This window comes from Cydia strobilella, chromosome 18 (assembly GCF_947568885.1).
Source record: "Cydia strobilella chromosome 18, ilCydStro3.1, whole genome shotgun sequence".
NCBI classification, from domain to species: Eukaryota; Metazoa; Arthropoda; class Insecta; order Lepidoptera; family Tortricidae; genus Cydia; species Cydia strobilella.
In genome coordinates, this window is record NC_086058.1 from 13,427,641 (window position 1) to 13,449,799 (window position 22,159).

The 22,159-nt window shown below is 35.7% G+C and overlaps 2 protein-coding genes across 2 annotated transcripts; one reads left to right on the forward strand and one right to left on the reverse strand.

The window, feature by feature from the left end:
* The first annotated feature begins 461 nt into the window (after positions 1 to 461).
* On the forward strand, positions 462 to 12,493 carry LOC134749577 (cuticle protein 3-like). The gene is made up of 4 exons (XM_063684576.1): positions 462 to 532; positions 2,237 to 2,431; positions 9,438 to 9,636; positions 11,797 to 12,493. Exons 1-4 carry the CDS (start codon positions 524 to 526, stop codon positions 11,895 to 11,897), a joined length of 504 nt encoding a protein of 167 aa, XP_063540646.1. The 5' UTR covers positions 462 to 523; the 3' UTR covers positions 11,898 to 12,493.
* A 2,846-nt stretch (positions 12,494 to 15,339) lies between these two features.
* Positions 15,340 to 20,461, reverse strand: LOC134749575 (pupal cuticle protein 27-like). The gene is made up of 4 exons (XM_063684573.1): positions 20,418 to 20,461; positions 19,105 to 19,315; positions 17,699 to 17,947; positions 15,340 to 15,510 (listed from the first exon to the last, which is right to left on the reverse strand). The coding sequence occupies exons 1-4, from the start codon at positions 20,424 to 20,426 to the stop codon at positions 15,356 to 15,358; spliced, it is 624 nt and encodes a 207-aa protein (XP_063540643.1). The 5' UTR covers positions 20,427 to 20,461; the 3' UTR covers positions 15,340 to 15,355.
* Positions 20,462 to 22,159: the final 1,698 nt, after the last annotated feature.

Sequence of the window (22,159 nt, forward strand, 5' to 3'; positions counted from 1 at the left end):
ACCCTTACAAACATGTTACATACATATTACATACATACTTACATAGGTACATTGCAAGTTAAATAAAAGCTTGTAAAAAGCACAAAACTTTAATAACTAAAACTGCTATCACATCATGCAATATGCATGCATGAATACAAATATATATTTTGGTATAGCAACGTATGTTTTTCTGCAAAACTATATTACGGAAATAACTTCAGAAATATTTATTATTATTTATTTATTATTTAAAACTAATAATACATTTTTAATGTTGTTTATGACAAATTGCAATGATTATAACTTAAAAAAAACCATTTTACTGTAGGTATACTAAATTTTCAAAGTCCAAAAGCTCAAAGCTCTGACCGATAAAGCTATCACAATACGCATGCGCAAAAACCGAACTTTATTTATTAGGAAAAGTAGTCACATTATTATCTAGGCGTTTTGCAACCGCTCTCAAGTATATATAGGAGGAGCGCTCGTTGACTGTACATTCGCAGGTTCGACTCCTAGGTTACCACACGTACTCGTAAAAATGAAACTGGTGAGTTTTTTGTGTCGTCGTTTATAATACGAGTAATATTACTTTGTATTAATAAAAAAATATATATATAATTATTGGTTTTGTAAAAAAAATCTTTTTATATAGGTATAGGTTTTGTTTTTAGTGATTTAGAAAAAAAAAACATAATAATTAGTTATTCAAATATCCACTTGAGTACCTACTCGTATTGCATTAACAATTGCATCGTGATTATATTATATGAACTTTAATAAGTAACTGTCAAGACTATAATGAAACAAAACATTGATATAATCTAATTGCATCTAATTAAACATAACAAGTTATAATTATATCGTCATGTAAAATAATTCAAACTTAGCCAGCGACACTTCCACGCCCGCTAATAATTATAGTGATATAGATACCATAGATAGGTAATATAGGCTCCTCTTAACACTTTAAGTATTCTTGTATGTTTTTTTTACAAAAATTGAAAATATATCTTTATCCCATTTCAAAATTTTCGATGTTATCTGAAAAAACTAACCTTATGAATTCGATTTTTTTTACTCAGAATCATAAATCTCGTTGCATCTTAGCAATAATCCTCATTGTGTTATAAAATAGACCAAAATGTAAAAGAAAACTTATTAACAATTTTTTCCTAAAGTAATAAACAAAAAATCAACAACCAAAAATTTTTTTTACAGGATTGCGTTATTCAAAAAGGTCGATTTTGACAGTAATGAGACTTCCTTACAATCCGTCGTAACATTCTCACAAAATCTAGCTCAAAATAGAACAATAGCTCATCATATACAATAGGTTCATAACCGCCTAACTATATAATTAATAACTCTAATGAACGTATAAGTTTCTTATAAATAATACAGGACTTATACCCGTTTCTAATTCAGTCAATTATTACATTAGGTTTAGCTTTGTTAGATAACAAACTTGACATGTAGCAATGACAGGTCATGCTCGTGCTTTAGGCAATATGTTATATGACCATTATTTCATTTTGCAACTGTGTGCGGTTTATTAATTGATTAAGCTTTAATAATAATAGTGTAAGATGTATTTTAATGGCTAAGGTGTGGTGCCGGTATAATATTTTGAAATTAAAGCCTGACCAGTAATATTTATGATCACGCGCCATGTTGCGGATTTTCACTGGAACAAATTTGTTCATACTAAACTGAACTGTCACCCTATACATAAGAATAACAGCGCCCTCTTGACAATGATCATATTCATAACTGGTCAGGCTTTATTCATAAATCGATTCGGATTTTTTAACGTTGCAAAAGTATCATTTAAATTTTAAAGCGATAATACATGATCTGTGGTAAAACTCAGTATTATTTTGTACAGGCAGTCAAATATTTCATGAAAATCTTAGTGCCAGATATATCGCAACACACCCCATGAAATAAAGGATGTGTTGCGTTTTTATTGGGCCATTTTGGCTATTGCCAACTATTAGGTGCTGACAGTACTAATGAAGATTAACAATACCATTACAGTAATTTTGCATAGCCCACTCCTCTCTGAACTACCTTAGATATTGCCTATATGCCCCTCATTCGTAGGGAACTATTACTCCCAAAATCGGAAATATATTATATAAACCTATATAACCTAACCATCATAAGGATAAATTTGCCTTAGTTCTTCCTTAATGTAACTGCAATCTATCTAGCTTTTTACATTACTTATCATGATCCATTTTTCCCCCAGCTCCTGATCTCCGCTCTCCTCGGCGTGGCCGCCGCCGGCGTTGCCCCAGCCTACCCCGAGCAGTCCAACCGGCCCCAGGCCTCGTTCGAGAGGAACGCCAGGATCCTGGCCCTGGACTCCGATGTCAAGGAGGGCAACTTCAGATACAACTACGAGACAGAGAATGGAATTAAGGCTGAGGAGCAGGGCCATGAGGTAAGCCCATAAGATATCACATAAGATACATGAATGAAAAATATTTTATAGTGTTTTTTTTTTTTATTTTTTATTTTTTTTTTTTTTTTTATTCATGCAAAAATGTGAAATCCACAATTTTTTGTACCATCTTAGTAAGGATTCGAGTAAAAACGTAAAATTTTAACATATTTTTTTATTGCGCAAACGTACGAGGCTAGATGACACATTTTCATTAATGGTATCAATCGATCAGGTTTATTTTTAGGATCAAATGTCTATATGGGACCCATCAAAAGTCAGAAATGATAGTCAAAGTCTGACAGTCGTACTTCACTCGCGAAACGCTCCTAACAAAACCATAAGTGAACGTGACGTCAAGTTCACTGAGAGCCCATTTTGAGTGTATGGACAAAACGAGAAAATTGCTTTTTTGTCGGTGAAATATTGCGTTTATGTATATAGTTGCTATACAATCTTTTTATAGATAAAATGTAAGGAATCGAATAGTACCCTTACTTTTTTCCTTTTTGGAAGTTAAAAAATTACTTAAATTTCGAAACTTTCTAGTCCTGTATTTTTGTATTATTTCCATATATTATTTTAATATCTACATTATTGTGATAAATTTCTCATTTGACATCTATGTTACTAGATTTCGTTATAAAATTCAACATGTGTCATCATCCCTATTATATTAAACACTCGTTAAATGCTAGGGTACATTAGATAGCAGCTTTATCTATTCAAAATATATTATTAATCTCACGGGAAATAGAATCGATTGGCAACTTTCAAGAACTTATGTATAAATATTTATTGATTTATTGACACATTAAACAACAATAACACACTTCCACTTGCACTTTCTTTTGACAATATAGCTAATTGCGCTTGGATCTTCATCTTGATAGTTGGCCGCTCCCTGGTATACGTAATAGGTAACAAGTATACTTATTTAAGAACTACCGTAAAATGGGGTGAGTAGGTTTCGCGGGGAGAGTTGGGTTATGAATGGGGAGAGAAGGTTTAAAAGGGGGGTGAGATGGGTTTTTAGGGCTACTGCTACAAAAATAATGTATTCTAATTTAAAATGGAGCTATAGTAATACTCATAATAAAAAAAAAAGATCCAACAATCTTCCAAAATTACCTTTGTATGAAAACCCATCTCACCCCAATTACGAGGGGAGGGACGACGGGGTGAGGCGGTTTTTCCTGTTTATCGTCAAAGTTATGAAATGTAACTACCCAAAATAAAATAAAAACTAAAATACAAACGTCCGGAAAACTTAACTTAAAACTTAAATCAAGAGTGAATAGACATCTTTTAGGTAAGCATGATCCATCCTAGACGGCATCGGCACTTACCATCAGGTGAGATTGCGGTCAAGTGCTTGCCTTTTTGTAATAAAAAAAAAAAAAAATTATATACACCATTCATTTTGCAATATGTACAAATAAAATGTTATCGAGGTTTGAATGTCAGTTTTGATCCTACTCACCCCATTTTACGGTACTGAGATTCTTATCAAAAGCAAAGCAGCGAATCATCCATCAAATGAGCCCATTATTCAAGAATCGCCAATCGTGAAAGCTTGACATACGGTGCAAAAAAAATGTCGGATGGTTTGCAAGATCGTAATGATATGACCGTACAGGGTTAAAGTTTGCGTAAGGCACTGATGAAACTTTCGGCAGGATTAATGTTGATTGAGATGATAATGATGGATTTGGGACATGATAAAATGACTTGGGTCAGTTGAGGTGGTATTACGTGTTTTTTTTTGTGATAAACTTAAAACTAAAATTACATACAAAATTATAACTAAAACTATAGGAGTTTATAAAATAGGTAGGAGTATTTGTATATATAGACGACCGGTCTGGCCTAGTGGGTAGTGACCCTGCCTGTGAAGCCGATGGTCCTGGGTTCGAATCCCGGTAAGGTCATTTATTTGTGTGATGAACACATGCAGATATTTGTTCCTGAGTCATGGATGTTTTCTATGTATTTAAGTATTTGTATAAGTATTATATATATCGTTGTCTGAGTACCCACAACACAAGCCTTCTTGAGCTTACCGTGGGACTTAGCCAATTTGTGTAAGAATGTCCCTATAATATTTATTTATTTATTTATTTATATTTATATTCATATCTTTGTTTTTATAGATTAACTATTTAATTAGTCCTTTTTCTAAAATGTACATCATAATCTTGTATTTTGTGATTCACAATTCTCGAAAGTTCTTGCTGTTCCAATAAACCAATAAACAAAGGTAGGAGTTGAAGTTTACCACGAAAATGGTCTCGCCTCTGCATAATGCTGACCCGAAAATCAGCGCTGATCTTCCGGCGGGACCATTTTTAAACGGGAACTTTTACTTGGCTATTGGCATAGAGTAACTTATACTACAGCGGTACTCATAGTAAATTTTGTAAACCCAGTAAATTCACTGCCATCTGTCGACACACTTTAAAACTAAAAATGAAGATTTATAAAAATACGATAAAATGTATTTAAATATGGATAAATGATTTTTTTTTATTTGCATTAATTATTTTTATGATTTTGACCCATGTTCTTTCACTGATATGCGTTAAAATTGTTAAATAACAAACGAAACTGTCAACGCCATCTATACGACAGTAGGCCAAAGCTAGTAGCGGCCTCTGAACGAGAATCAAATTTTCTTGATTTTCAAGGCACGTTTTTTCCTTAGACTGAATCCATCTATTACGGAGTTATATCTATCTTTGCTATTGGCAATAGAGTGAAATATAAACGATTCATGCAGTAGAGAAGAAAGCGCAAAAAACAATCTTATCTTTATCTAAAAAATTAAAGCTATGAAATTATACTTAAATGGATTGTATAGCGTCTTATTTATGCACCTGAAATCTAGATCTCTTATACGAGACATTATAATTAAATGACACGGTCTTTTTGGTAATTAAATAACATGATGTTGATTGAAAGAGTTATCGTTTAAGTGGCAATCAACCTTCACATATACAGGCTTGTAAGTACTAATGCATTTTGATCTAATTTTATAACTTCGTACGCATCATATAATAAAGAAGTTATTTTTTAACGATCAATTTATTTACATACAAGATATATAAAGAAGCTTTAGTTTTAGTAGTTTTATTTTGTAAGTAATCATAATTTTGTTTTAGGTATACAATTAATCTAACCAGTAATATTGTTCATGAAAAATGATACTAGCCACTACAACACTGCTGAGATGTTATCTTATCACTTCATGGTTATAACAAAGATAGATATAACTCCGTAATAGATGGATACAGTCTAAGGAAAAAACGTGCCTCGAAAATCAAGAAAATTTGATTCTCGATCAGATGGCGCCACTAGTTTTGGCCTACACTCGTATAGAGGGCGTTGACTGTTTCGTTTGTTATTTATAATTTTAACGCATACCAGTGAAAGAACATGGGTCAAAATCATATAAAAATAATTAATGCAAATAAAAAAATCATTTATCCATATTTAAATACATTTTATCGTATTTTTATAAATATTTATTTTTAGTTTTAAAGTGTGTCGACAGATGGCAGTGAATTTACTGGGGTTACAAAATTTACTATGACAGTAACGCTCTAGTATAAGTTACTCTATGGTTATAATAAAGAAGGATATACCTAATAAAATATAATATATGGAGACAAATTAGGTATGCGTTACACTAATTTAAACTTTCTCGATTTCTACACAAATTACGATTACGATTTCAAATTATGCGTTTTTGTCTTATCGTTAAAAATAAAGACAGTTTTTCATCACACTTGCTCGTAAAAGGTGTTATTACACGTAGGTGATGCGGTCCGTAGATCCTAAATTTCGACCTAAGCCTACAGCCCTAACTTCTGCCCAATTTCTTACGTAAATTACAATGTATAGGTACGTAATAAATTGGGCAGAATGATGCTTTATTTATTTGCCTTTTTTTCTTCACAAGTGTGATGAAAAACACTGTGTGCACGGGTGGAATTATCAATTCGTGTTAATTAAGCCTTCGCTTTCGGCTTTGGGCTTCAATTCACTCGTTCGTAAATTCTTGTTTACCACTCTTAATACACAATGTACTTTTGAGAATATAAACTTGGTACATTTGTTCTTTGGTCAAACTTTGCTTTTGACCGCAAAATGGTTCATTTCAACACCCGACCACATTCCAATGTCAATCTCAGAGAGACGCAAACATAATTATTAAAAGTGCAAATCTATTTGAACTTGAAAATTACCTGACACAAGGCTGTGGATTTAGTAGATTGTTAACCAAGGGATGAAAGGCACTCATTTCTGCCGAGGTATTTTGGCACTCGAACGCAGTGAGAGCGCTAATAGTCCGAGGCAGTTAAACACTACTTTTCATTTCGAATACGAGAAAAGTAAAATGTATATTTGTATTTTTAAAAAACATGACTAAGTATACATTTTTATAGTATTTCTTGAGGGTACTTTCAATTAACAGGCAAAAGTATTGTTATTTATAGAATGGAGAGTGAAATATTTGAATGGAAATTGTATAACAAATCCATTGAAACTCAAATTTCAATTGCTTATCGTAAAAAAATTAAAAAAATCGTACTTCGTACGTAAAATGCTGTAATGCAGACACCATAGAGTAACTTATACTAGAGCGGTACTGTCATAGTAACCCCAGTAAATTCACTGCCATCTGTCGACACACTTTAAAACTAAAAATAAGTATTTATAAAAATACGATAAAGTGTATTTAAATATGGATAAATGATTTTTTTATTTGCATTAATTATTTTTATATGATTTTGACCCATGTTCTTTCACTGGTATGCGTTAAAATTATAAATAACAAACGAAACAGTCAACGCCCTCTATACGAGTGTAGGCCAAAACTAGTGGCGCCATCTGATCGAGAATCAAATTTTCGTGATTTTCGAGGCACGTTTTTTTCCTTAGACTGTATCCATCTATTACGGAGTTTTATCTATCTTTGCAGACACGTATCATTTTCTGCACACCTTTTAGAACAACAATGGCCCTCTTTCAGAGCATGAGAAATAAAAAAATAACTTCTTTGTGTTGTCTTATTAACCAAAAATAAACAATTTTAACATATTTGACGAAATATACTAAGAAATCGTATATATCATTTGTATTCAAGGAGAGTGAACTTCGAATTACTTACTCTTATTATTACTATATCTTTCATCAGTCAATCAGTACCTGCGATGAAGTTGGTAATGTTTCATGAAATCGGTACCTCCTTATTCAAATATCGTTTCGAAGGTTTAAGTAATCACTAGAGACATTTCATGGATTGGTATTGGTAAAATCACATCAAGCAATTAGCATTTAAAGTTAAATGATATGCGGTCCTAATCAAACCAATAAATCTGTACTAGCGCTGCCATATTGACCTTTGTGTCTGTAATGGTCACTGGTCACTGCCCTTTACGCTCCACGGCAATCGCACGTAGGCTGTAGGTCGATTTGAACCGGATTTGATACACTATTTCAGTAACTATAGCCCAGTACTATAAATGTGGTCCACAAGCCACAACTGTACATTGTTCTGTAAAAAAAACATCACGTAATGAAGTACCTATCCAGAAAATTCTCTTTTTCACCTCAGCAGCTCGAACAAGCTTACTTTCATCACTCCCTGGAGTGAGAAAAGTGAGACTTTCCTCACCCCAGGCAGTGAAACAAAGTAGCTTTTTAATTTAGTGAAGGCCATGAACCACTTCATTCTTCTATTACAAATTCGTTTTTATTTCCTCTGTATTATTCTGTGTAATTCGAAATACATTTTAACCTTTAATATGTTCTCACTACTGAGATGAAAAATGATATGTGCAACACGAGAGCAAAGTTATTTTACATCTCGTGTTTTTGAGTCCCTCGCTGCGCTCGAGATTCTAACTTGGAATCAGTCGCTTCGCTCGTGATTCAATTATAGAATCTTTCGCTTTCTCGGGACTCAAGATAAACACTCGCAAGAAAAAAACAACTTTCCTCTCTTGTTGCACAAATGACTATTTGGTGTTTCCTGAGTTTTTTCTTCCTTTTATGAAACTGTTTTGCCTCATCTTAAATAATTTCGGTGCTTGCATTTAATTTTCATGTCTCAATTATAACACCAAATGCGTGCGGGTATCGGTTATATTAAAATTATTAATTATTAAAAGTGCGCAAGGAAGTTGTATGCTGTCATGGATGCTTCATTTTAAGTATACTTACCTAATGTGCAATCCGATGATGCCACATGTGCATGTACTTCACGAAACAATAGCGCATAAAGATGCTCAAAACTATATATTTTGCTAACGATACCGATTTGCAATACATTGTCTAAAGTTAGGTATTAAATCAAGGCACAAACTTTTTCTAACATCATTTTTTCCGACACTAGCGCTATCGTAAAATCATTCCCAAAGTGACAAAAGCATGTAAAACTGCAAGTTCCTTGTACAATACTAACAAAGGTGAGAACTGCATTGTGCCGACACAAAGGCATAGCCTGTTATTGAAGGTCCTGAACTTTGGATGACCGCCGACGTATTCGACGTAGAATCCTAGAGTATCAAGGGCACATTCTAAATGTTTTCCTGTTATGATTTGAAGTCAAAAGGCTGAGTTGTGGAAAGGTCACGTAGAAATTGAAGTTTGCGTGGTTGTACTCAAGGACATTATGATAAAAGTTTTTTAATGCAGCTTAAAGTTATACTTTTGGTTGTTTCAATAGATTAAAACCAAAATTTGCAAGTACACATATCCTCTTAAAAAAATAAACTGACCCAAATACCTAACAGTTATAGGTTGGTTGGTTTAATTAGTATAACATGTATATCGAGTTACGTATAACAACCGTAAGTGCCGTTGGAAAATTTGTTAAAAATATAAAAAATACGGTGGATAATGGGAGAGAATTAAGAAATTAATTAATGGATCATCAGATCGTCGAACTATAAATTTTGTACGGAATCAAATGATACAAAGTTTTTATTTGACTTTCCAGGCTGACGGTATCGAGTCCCAGGGTGGTTTCCAGTACACCGGCGACGACGGTCAGGTGTACTCCATCTCCTTCGCCGCCGGCCAGGGAGGCTTCCAGCCCCAGGGCGCCCACATCCCCACCGCTCCCCCCGTCCCTGAGGAAATCCTGAAGGCTCTGGAACAGAACGCTGCCGATGAAGCCGCCGGGATCATCGATGATGGTGAGTACGAGTATCTTCTTCTTCCTCGGTCCCCCATTGCTGAGGATCGCGACCATGTCATGCTCTCCATATTGTGCGGTCATAAGCCATATGGGTCACGCACTGCATGTTGCCGCCAACTACCCTCTTCACAGCATCAGACCATCTGCTGGGTGCTTTTCCTCGGGCACGCTTGCCATCCACTTGACTCAAGATAATCTGCCTTTCTAGGTCATGCTTTTTAAACTGCATGACATGACCAAAAAAGCTGAGTGCGCCGAGTTCCCATCTCTGGATCTTTTGGCTTCCTTAAGAAGCTCTCAAAAATCATGATCGTCCGTTCATTACATTGACTCAAAGGTGATGCTTGGATGTCAATACATAACAGTTGCGATGTATGTATCTATAAACTCTTTATTGTACAAAACATAAATTAATGGTACAGGATAGGCAGTACAAAGACTGCGATGTTACTGCGACGGCGTTAATCTCTCCGCTTTATATGTTAATTTCCACGATTGACAGATTTAACGTCATAAAATCGCTGCAGTAATGACAGATAGAGCAGCCCCTTCAACGTCGCCGTAGTAATGTCGTAACAGTAATGCAGCTGCAGTTGACATGCGAATGTCACCATTACTTGATTTACTAGACCCTTTCCTCTCCTTGGAAAGTTCAGCCATCCAGATTAACTAACAGTGCACTATTTTATCCTCGCTCATTAATCAAGTATTCATATTCATAACAATTAAATAATACTTTCATATCAGACATTCACTGTTAAGAAATGTGTCATTACGAATGTCGAATGTCTTGTGCCTATTCAATTTAACTACGAGAAAATGTTCAGAATATCACACGAAAATTTAATTTCCTGGTCTTAACTGGTAGCTCATATTTCCATTAAAATTCTGAAATCCGTTTTTCTAATTACGACCTTTAAACCTAATTACCTGTATCAAAATCTAACCTACAAAGAACGTTAATAAAACGGCTGCAAAATTACCTGAGATAATTCCATTCTCTTACAATTCAGGCGAATCTTTCAATCCAGCATAATAGTGGTCTCTGATCACTTATAATTGTTATTGATATCCAAGTCATACTATACTGGATTGCAAAAGATTTCGATGTTGTTCACTCAATCGGTCCGGACATTTGGAGAGTAATTTATGAACACACCTGTTGTACTGACCTTTCGATGTTTCACAATGACCCCTCACTCTAGATCTTGGGAAACAGTCCATTTGCGCTCCGTTCCTTAATGCTATACAATTAAAGGTGACATTACCTTGTTCAATTGGAATTTCGAGAAGATCGTATAAATGGTGGGATGGGAATTTGTGAAGGATAATGAGCGGGTGACTAACAAGTAACAATACGTTAGTGAAGGTGTCCTAATAGATGTAAACGATTATAAAGGTGTAAAACATGACGTTAATGAGCTACCTTAAAATCATGAAATAAACATGTCTGTGTTGTCATTATCATGTTCTAAAGTTTTTTGGGACATTGCTAATGATCTTAAAGTACGAGTTTCTTTGAAACTTTGTTAGAGATATATTAAATCTTTACGCCATTGCTATGAGGTTGAACCGGTACATTAATTCTACAAACTTCGATGTTTGTTATGAAAATTATTCGTAAATTATACTTAGCTTTTTGATTTTTGCATATGATAAATTTATTCGCAATGAAAGTGACCAGTCTTGGAATACTGATTTACAAATATTGTTCATTTAATAGATTGTATAGGCTATGCCAAACCATGCCAAACTGAATAAATAAAATTATTTAATTAATTGTTAACAAGCAGAAACGTCTGTGAATGATGCAATTAAGCTTAGAATAAATTTAAAAGTGGAAAAATGACTGCCTTGGGTGAGACTTGAACTCACAGCCTCTGGAATATTACCAAGTTAATACTATCCAATTGTAAATCTGTCTCAAGTCAACGTTCCATGCCAAATAGGCAAATTTTTTAATTTAATTAAATATGCATTTATTTCAGGCACGACCCATACAAATATGTGTTAGTAACAGACATAAAACCTAATCCTAAAACATAAAATTTCATAAAACCTAACATGCAAAACAATTACCTACTTAGGGCTAGGATACAACCGAGTGAGACTTATTCGGTTAAGCTTATTTTAACAAAATTCCATTTTCAAATTCTAGGTCAGTACAAGCCCGAGCAGCACGGCGCCGGCGCCGCCTACGGTCACCAGCAGCAGCAGGGCTTCGCGCGTGCGCAAGCCAGCGCCGGCTACAGAGGCTAAATAACGCTGTCTCGCTCTAACTGTAAGGTTTCAACTACAAACCAAAACGCTGTCTCACTCTAAGGACAACAAACGAATACCAACATACGTAGACAAAACAAAGATGGTGATAATAAACATACATGACAATAGGTAGAAACAATTGAAGATAAAGATTCAAAAGACATTAAATACAAAGAAATAGTAACACACGAAGAATCAATTGAATTCAAAAATGAAAATGAAAGTAATTGTGAAATATATGAAGCAATATGATTCACAATTACTTACACTCATGCTCACAAAATACCTATTGATAATAATGTTGAAATCGTTGAAGACAAAAGTAGAATAGAGGCTGTTGAAGTGACGTTAAAAAGAACCAAACCAAAAGAAATAATCAATATTCTAAACACTACAATTGTATAGTTGGAAATTCATGATTTCAAAATAGTGTTATGAAAAATCAAACGTAAAGTTTGAAATTGTACGTCATTTTAATAGACTCTTCTGTTAGTTTTGTGGTTTGTTACAATGGTTAATACTCTGATCTTAGCAATAATGACCATGATGATGTGGGTGAAATTATTTATTCTGTGAATAAAAGGACATTTTTTTATAAAAGCATCGTTTTCATTTTTGCCCTATTAGCCTAATCATAAAAACAAAGGACATTTAAATGGATAACGGTAAAAACAAAGAAACAAATAATAATCTCGCAATTCGCAATGCCTACCATAGATTAGTATATGTTATATGCCTACTTAGTCGACAAGTTAAAAATGATGAAAAATGCAGATACTACTCCTAAAAACACATGTGATACTGATATTACTGATACCTAATATAAATTGTTATATACAGATGTCAATCAAAATGATAAAATCGACGAGGATCAACTCTGGTCGACGTGGGACTCGAACCCACATCCTTGGATTGCCGGTTTGGTTGGACCGATACAATTTATAGATTGTAATGTGGTACGTCCCACAATAAAAAAGCAAAAAATATTAACATTTACGTGTGACCTCATTGGATTCGGAATGATGAATAGAAAAATGTATTCGAAGCGTTTATTAGCCCACAAAAAAATTCATAATTATAGAGAAAAAGAGGCAAACAAAAGATATTATTTATTCATCAATATCTCAAAAAGTTAATATTTAAGAAATATAAAAAAATATAATTAAAGAGGAGAAAATTTCAAAAAAAAAGAAGTTTCACCATTACTGAATACTCAACTACAGTTACTACAAAAACCAAAAATCTTATAGTCCCTGAGAATGTGTTTTTTCGATAGTTTAGAAAATGTTAAGAAAAAATATTTGAAACTTTTATGTAATTCTCTTGGGGACCACAGTTACATAATTTAATTAAATGCGCTCGATAGTAAAATTTGTTTTAACAAATCGTACATAACTTGATGATAGACATCAAAATAAACGTATATGATGACGTCAGCAATGTCGGGAATAATAATTATTGTTCTATTTAATTTGTCAGTTATGTTATTATGTATTTTTTAACGAAATTTTACTATACTCGTACTATATGCTGTAGCTATCCCTCAGCATATTCAAATCCTCTCTTCATAGCACAATCGGATTAGGACTAACTTCGAAATCTCTAGAACAGTCCTGAAATTTGGCATGTATGTTAATTAAAGGTCTTTGAAAGGACGTAGTAAAGTTGGAGGAATGTAAATTCCACTTTTGTCTATACATTTGTACATGATCTACCCCAATATCAATATTTTACTAGACTGTGGCAACCAAAACTTTCTGGTTAAGTCACAGTCATGAAGATATCAAACAAAATTAAATCCAAATGAACGACATTAAATATTTATCATTAAAATCATCATTTAAAAGTCAATTCTACCAACTAACATAAGGAAACAACTCAAAATTTGCATTAATCGCACTTAAACTATTGTGAGACATATTTCAAAATATTTAGATCAGTAACACAGATTAATAAATAGTGTACGGTTTTTACTCACTATTATTTTTAGTCGCTTTTGGCGACATGTTTCGGATTCTTTGGGAATCCTTCCTCAGGCACGAGTAAAAACCGTACTGATCTAAATATTTCAAAATTTGCATCTCAAAATTTGCCCCACATGTGGATTAAAATTAAATGCAACTTTCTCATCTAGTGGAAGCCGCCATTTTTGAACAATCAAGAGAGTCTACGACCAGCTGGTGTGGTGAAAATACTTTTGTAGGGATGTAACAAAGCGAAATACACAACAATAAAAAAACTGGACAAATGTATTTAATAAGGTATTTATTTCAATATTATGTTTTAATTATGCGTAGGAAGAAAATAGTGATTGAATTTGTACACTGAAGTGCAAATATGCCTATATTACTTAAGTAACGTAAAATGGGCATATTTTGCTCCCAACTTCGAAATTTTAATTTTTTCTTTCAATTATTATATTATCAAAATGCATGGCATTTTCTATGAAAAGGGACCTTATTGTCGATGGCGCTTACGCCGCACAGCGTCGCGCGGCATTGTATTTATTTCGGAGCAGTTTATAATGGCGTAAGCGCCATCAACAATAAGGTCCCTTTTTATAGAAAATACCACATATGCCGATTTAAAGTAGACGATCACTACTATCATGTTAAATATGACGCTTAAATAAGGTTGTGATATAGTTTTCCTATATAAAAAAAAACTGTTGGAGCCCTATGTGGGTAGCATCGTAGGAACATTTTACGGTAGATATTAATAAAATTAATTATATAAATAAATAAAGAAATTAATAAATAAATATTATAGGACGTTATTACACAAATTGACTAAGTCCCACGGTAAGCTCAATAAAGCTTGTGTAAGCTTAGACAACGATATATATAAATTCACGTAACAAATAACAAATCTATGACCAGAGAGAATGCCAAGTTCGTCGTTTAAAAAGTAATTATGTACACATGCAGTCTTTGAAAGTAAGGTAAAACAGTGAGCATCAATAGTAGCGTAGTGTAGCATTTTGTATTAACTTACCAAAAAGAGATATATTATAAAACAAAGTCAACTTTCAACAAGACAACTTTCCGAGCTGCTAGTGAGGGGAAAATACTTTTGGCACTTTGTTATCAGCTACTATTTATTATTGATGATTACAGTACCTATAAAAAATTGCCTACATACCAATTTATAATTAAAAAGATAGCAAAAAATATTTAAATTTTTTTTTTCAAAAATTTTGTTTTTGTAATTAATTAACAAAATTAAATAGCACGGGTGTACGAAAATACAACTTAATAACGAAGTAATTTAAATAATATTAAAAGAGGAAAACAATTCATTAAATCAAAAATCGAATGCTCGGAGTCCAACAGAGTGTAAAAGCGGCACAATAAACGTACAATTCCTGTGAAGATAAGACGTTCATGGTGCCGCTGCCACACTTTGTTGCCGCAGAGCTAGCTTAGACGGATTTTAGTATTGTCATTTCGTGTACATCAATATTTGTATCCAGTGTTAGGGTTGAAACTGGTCTGATGGCTGGATGATCCGAAGCTAGATGCTGATGATGACGAGTGGTAGGAGGAGCTGAACCCTGACCCTGATGAGCTGGAGCTCATTCCACCGCCATGCTTCGCAGCGTCATATTTTCCTGGAACAATGAAAAACATGACAAAAGTCAGCTATGATAAGATCCTATTTTTTAGGGTTCCGTACCCAAAGGGTAAAAACGGGACCCTATTACTAAGACTCCGCTGTCCGTCTGTCCGTCCGTCTGTCCGTCTGTCCGTCTGTCTGTCTGTCACCAGGCTGTATCTCATGAACCGTGATAGCTAGACAGTTGAAATTTTCACAGATGATGTATTTCTGCTGCCGCTATAACAACAAATACTAAAAACAGAATAATATAAATATTTAAATGGGGCTCCCATACAACAAAAGTGATTTATTTGCTGTTTTTTTCCGTAATGGTACGGAACCCTTAGTGCGCGAGTCCGACTCGCACTTGGCCGGTTTTTATTATACAGGGTTGGTTCACTCGTGACCTCACGATGCTCCCCAATAACGGCAGAGAGGGTAACGCCGCAGGGGAAGTTCGTGGGTATTGTCCTCCCCTCCCTCTAAGTAACAGAGGGAATACCGGAAGAGCGAGTCCTACATACCACCCCATCCCCAACGGGCCTTCGCAGCTCGGGGGTGAGATACGTAAATGTATTTACCCCTGCGAAAAAAAAAGGTGACGCGATCAGGACCAACCCTACGCTCTCATTAATGTACAGTCGCCATCAGATATATCGAAGCGGCCAAGGTGCTCACAAATATCTGAACACGCCTCTATTGTCAAGGCGTTAAGTGCGTGTTCAGATATTTTTGAGCACCTCGGTCGCTCCGATATATCTGATAGCGACTGTAGCAGCTCCGTTCGTGGCCCACAAAAGATCAGCGCTGAATTTTGGGTTAGCACTATGCTGAGGTGGGACAGTTTCGTCACGTGGTAAACTATTTATTTATTTTGTTTATATTTATTTGTTGTTATATACGTGTGTTTGTTATAGTTTATCACGAATAAATGCGATGATTAATGGATTGATAAAAAACCGTCCAAGTGCGAGTCGGACTGCAACCACCGACCGAGGGTTCCGTGCAAATTTAACTTTTTTTTACTTTTTTTTTACAAATTTACATTTTTCTGATTTATCCATGTATTTGTAGTGTAGGACGATATAACTTGCCAAATTTCATAGTTCAACGGAAAGTTGTTGATTCCCTTGAGCGTGTAGAGCGTATATACGTTTTATTGCGGAAAAAACGGTCGTATCATTTTTTCACGTTAACTTAGAAGTTTGATTTTTGTTACATTCTATACTCATACTCGCTCCTCCCGTTCATCCTCTGTTAGCCCCAGGGAGGGGAGGAGAATACCTACTAACATCCCCTGCGGCGTCACCCTCTTTACCGTTAGGGGAGCGTCATGGGAACGCTTGCGGCAAGGGGGGCTGTGTGTGTGTTGTGGGGGGGAGGGGGGGGGGGTTAGTGTGTATATGGTTTTAATTTCAACTCGATCCGGCGGAGAACAAAGTGATCCTATAAGGGTTCCGTTTTTTCCTTTTGAGGTACGGAACCCTAAAAAGGCTTATGCCCATAAGTCAGGAAAATAGAAAGTAACAAAAGATTGCGACGGAAGATTTGGCGATTGCGTGGCTTTTAACGTCTTACCTCAATAACTCTGAAAGTATATACTAATATACTTCAAAGTATTTATATACTTAATTTTTTTTAAGTATATTAAAAATTTGCAAGTCAAATCCCTTGGCTATATCACCATACTATACTAAAAGCTTGCTTGTTAAATATATGTATAGTTAGTTTGCTTGTATTCTACGTTGAATGTTATGACTAAGTTCAATAGATGTCGCTGTTGTGCTTATAAATCTCCAATTAAGAATCTTCTTTGTACTGTGCACTATCGCGTAGTTCTCGCTATTTCTCACAGATGGCGCTAAGAACCATAGATAGATGGAATCATAGTACCTAAGCAATACCTAAGTAAATGTTCATGTTGTTAATAGTATTCCATTTTTTTTGCTTTTTTATATAAGCACCGATCGGTAGCAAAAAAACATACATCCCGCCATATATGGCAAGGGATTAGCGTAAGTTACGGATGCTTGCCACTTTAGGGGTGTATTTTCCACTTTGGTGACCCTAAATAGAGAGATTTGATGGTAAGACCGTCCTAGAGATGCAGGTGTCCATAGGCTACGGTGACCGTTTAGCGTTAGGCTGGCCGTATGCTTGTTTGCCATTAAAAAAACTTCACGATATGTAACGTAACTTACCGTCGTCAAAAATGCCAGCAGCCTCATCCTTAGCGTTCTGCTGAAGAGCTAACAGTATAGCCTCAGGGGTGGGGGGAGCTACGGGTAAGTGCGCCCCCTGGGGCTTGTAGCCCCCCTCTCCGGCGGTGTACGTGATGGTGTACGTGTGGCCATCGTCCCCTTTGTACGAGAAGCCGCCTTGGGAGTTGCCAGCATTGTTCGATTCTTCAGCCCTAATGCCGTTGGAGGTCTCGAAGCTGTAGCGGAAGCCTGGAATATGTACATATTGGTTTATCGCCTACCAAGAAAACATGGAAATAAGTACCGTGAACTTACCGTACATTGTTACCAAGTAACATTTTGAAAAAACATTGATTGTTTACTCATGGGCGTAACCTATCTGCCCCCAGTGGCAAAGCAATTTGATGCAAATTTTGAGTTGTTTCCTCATGCTAATTGCCTGGTGGAATTGACTTTTAAGTGATTACTTTGAATTATAAATATTTAATAGCGTTCATTTCAATTTGATTTGTAATGTACACTTAGTATTTTCCTCGCGTTGATGTGTTAAAAAAATGTGTGTTTCACTCAGTAGCAAAGTTTGTTTATCTCTCGCGCCTTGCAACCCGCGAAACGCTCAAGATTTCACTTTTTTTATTTTGGAATCTTTCACTTGCTCGCATATCAATATTAACAGGAAAAGTTAAACAACAGCTCTGCCCCCTTTTAAAACAAATAACTATTATTACACTACACATAATATACCTTCAGTCACATGAACCATGATGTACCTGCTCGTAGCTCAGATGGAATCAAGGTCTTGGGCAAAGTTACAAACTTATTATTTATCTTCCGAGTCTTGTTTCAGGATATCAGTATTCTTCTCCGTCTCCTGCTGTGGACGTCTGTTCCTAGTGTCTCCAGAGCTGTAACTCTCGAAGTCACTGAAGGTGCCCTGGCTCTGGAAGCTACTAGCCTGGGACAGAGCCCAACTGGGGAGGTACCTCCACCTTACAGAAAACCGCAGCGAAATAACACTAGACCCTACTAATAGTGTTGTGTTCCTGCCGGTGAGTAAGGTTGCCAGAGCTCGAGGGAGAGGAGTGTTAGGGTCGGCAACGCGCATGTAACTCCTCTGGAGTTGCAGGCGTACATAGACTACGGAGACTGTTTAACATCAGGCGGGCCGTATGCTTGTTTGCCACCGACGTAGTATAAAAAAAACGAGGGCAGGTAGTTTCAGTGCTGACTTACCAGATTCGCCAACTTCCGTGTTCTGTTTCAAGATATCAGCATGCTTCTCCGTCTCCTGCTGCGGACGTGTGTTCCCAATATCTCCAGAGCTGGAACTCTGAAAATTGCTGAAGCCTCCCTGGCTCTGGAAGCTACCAGCCTGGCCGGGGCAGCTAGTTTCATTGCTGACTTACCAGATTCGCCAACTTCTGTATCCTGTTTCAAGATTTCAGCATGTTTCTCAGCCGCCTGCTGCGGGCGTGTGTTCCCATTGCCTCCAGAGCTCTGAAAGCTGCCCTGGCTTTGGAAGCTGCCTTGGCTTTGGCTTTGGGATGGAAGGTAGCTCCGGGATGGCAGCTGGGCGCTGGAACCGAGGGCGATGATGGCCAGGAGCGTGAGGTTTAACTGAAAGTTTAATTTAGAATTAGTCGTATAAGTCACGCATTGCGTTACAGCCCTACATGTAGGCAACGAAATGTATGTGACATTTGTTGTATAATTTCAAACATCATAGCCGATAGTGTGACTGCAGACGGAGCCGGCTCTGTGTTGTCATATCCCGCATACTAAAATGACAGGTCGATTGGTCAATTTCACGACCGTTCTGGCCTTCTGGTCTGGGTTCGAATCCCGGTAAGGGCATTTATTTGTGTGATTTCCACAGATATTTGTTCCTGAGTCATGGGTGTTTTCTATGTATTTAAGTATTTAAATGTTATATATATCGTTGTTTGAGTACCTATAACTCAAGCCTCCTTGAGCTTACCGTGGGACTTAGTCAATCTGTGTAAGAATGTCCTATAATATTAAAAAAAAGAAGTAATTTTTGGATTTTTGTATTGATTGATACATATTGATAAAAACTATAGGTACTAACTCAGTGATAATACGAAAGCTTACCTACGCATGTCTAATCTTATATTTACGAGTTCTAAATCCTTTGAACAGATTGAAGCAAACAGATTGAGTTTGTACCTATTTAACAGTTTAAATAGGTACAAACTTGGAGAGGAACCCACAAACAGGAAATATCTAAACAGTACTAGTCCATTATACGCGGTGGCTAAAAAATAAGTGCATTCCCGTTGCCAGGGAAATTTTGGGATTATACTGAGCAACTTTTACTATGGGACCAACCCCGAAATCGCAAAAAAAATTGGCTGTTTCAGTTGTTTCATACATTTTGGCTGGTCCATTTTCTATGGGAGGCTAATTATTTTTCGCGATTTCGTAGTTGTTTCCATAGTAATTAGCCATCCTGTATACCTACCCGAATTAACCATTATGCCACATCGTTCCAATTTATTCTTAATTTCTTAAGCCCGATTTAGACGGTTCAGGAACTTGCATGCAATATTTGATACACTGCTAACTAGAGATTACAAAAAATTCAGTCGATCTACCTAATACCGCAATGTAACGAAAGTCGCAGGCAATTTTTTGAACCGTCTAAATGGGGATTTATGCTTCCGTGTTAAAATAAGAGTTCCATAAAAATACCACTTACTAAATACATGATTGTAATCGAAGCACAACGGATGACACCTAGAATCGAACTGTGCCCGTTGACCCTATTGGGGCACTTTTATACGGTTTCGAAATTACCCTTATTACGCTAAAACGGAACTCTGAAACCTTGGTACTAATGTAATGAGAGAATGCTGTAATTGCGATTGGGAGCTACTTACAATGTGCGACAGAAAGGTTCCGATACGATTTAAATGTCACGACTCACGATTAGTCGATGACGACGACATGACGACATTTTGAATTAATTCCCAACATCTCAACTATGACCATTTTTGCGCCGAGGTTATAAGTACAAAAAAAATAGTTATTTGTGCAACAAGAGAGGAAAGTTGGTTTTTCTTGCGAGTGTTTTTTTTTTTTTTGTTGCTATGTGATTAATTGTTTATTGTTTATTTATTTATATCAATCAGACAGCACTAACAGATAAACCTTACGTGCTATTTGGCATTATATTACTTATTATCTAACATGCATTAATTACTTTAAAATAGAAGGAAAAAATACAATATTTGGCAAGACAAATAGGGCCGTTAATTACCGTAAATAAAATAAATTTAAATTAAATTAGATTGAATCAATTAATTATACATAACCGAATACAGAATTAGGAATAATGAGTTAATAATAATGTCACAATTTTCACAATTAAAAAATAAAATAAAATTAAACTCATCTTGAGTCCCGAGATCATTTTGAGTCCCGAGAAAGCGAAAGATTCTATAATTGAATCACGTGCAAAGCGAGTAAAATAACTTTGATCTCGTGTTGCACACATAATTTTTCACCTCAGTAGTGAGAACATATTAAAGGTTAAAATGTAATTCGAATTACAAAGAATAGTACAGACAAAAAAAGTAGTAAAAGTATGAAGTGGCAGTTCATAGCCTTCACTAAATTAAAATGCTACTTTGTTTCACTCCCCGGAGTGAGGAAAGTACGACTTTCGTAAGTAGCGACGAAAGTAGGCTTGTTCGAGCTGCAGGCTGCAGAGGTGAAAAAACAATTTTCCAGTCCCCCGGAAAATGATTTTACCCCCGGCCTGACAGGAGCACGTTTAAAAAGTACGAGGACAAATAACTTAGATGTTTAAGTCGGCGGCCGATCATAAGATCAGACATCGTGAAACGTGAAAATCCTTGTCTCGTTCCCTGAATCGACGGGGCTCCGCGTAGCGGGGCTCCTATTTCTGGACAGTTTGCCCTTTGGGCATCTGAAGGTCCTAACAAACATATCCTACCTATCTATTGGTTTAATGTGACTTACCGTCAAAACATTACACAGGAACATTACGATCTGCCTGATCTTACGATATACGATACGATCTTACATTCGATATTGATAAAAATATGACATATCACAACACCGTTATGTAATTTACACTAAGTAAACTAAACAATAGTTATTTGTTATACAAGGGTGCAAAGTTGTATTTTACCGGCGAGTGTGGAATTGAAATACGAGCAAGCGAAAGGATTCTATAGTTGAACCACGAGCGAAGCGAGTGGTTCTAAAATAGAATCCTGAGCGTAGCGAGTGTTTCAACACACGAGAAGTAAAATACATTTGCACCCGTGTGTAACACAAAAATTTTCCCCTCACTATAGCGAGGAAAGTGCAACATCCACAGGCGTTAGATTATCTTCATCACTGGAATCACTAATTTTTTTACGATAATACGATATTATAACAGAAAACTCTGGAAGTTGTATATTTTTACGT

Excerpts from the sequence above, each read along its gene's own strand:
- LOC134749575 (XM_063684573.1), bottom strand. Across the intron at positions 17,948-19,104 it reads TACAGAAGTTGGCGAATCTG|GCTTCCGCTACAGCTTCGAG; the intron begins GTAAGTCAGCAA and ends TACATATTCCAG. Across the intron at positions 15,511-17,698 it reads TGCTGGCATTTTTGACGACG|GAAAATATGACGCTGCGAAG; the intron begins GTAAGTTACGTT and ends TCATTGTTCCAG.
- LOC134749577 (XM_063684576.1), top strand. Across the intron at positions 2,432-9,437 it reads CTGAGGAGCAGGGCCATGAG|GCTGACGGTATCGAGTCCCA; the intron begins GTAAGCCCATAA and ends TTGACTTTCCAG. Across the intron at positions 9,637-11,796 it reads CGCCGGGATCATCGATGATG|GTCAGTACAAGCCCGAGCAG; the intron begins GTGAGTACGAGT and ends TTCAAATTCTAG.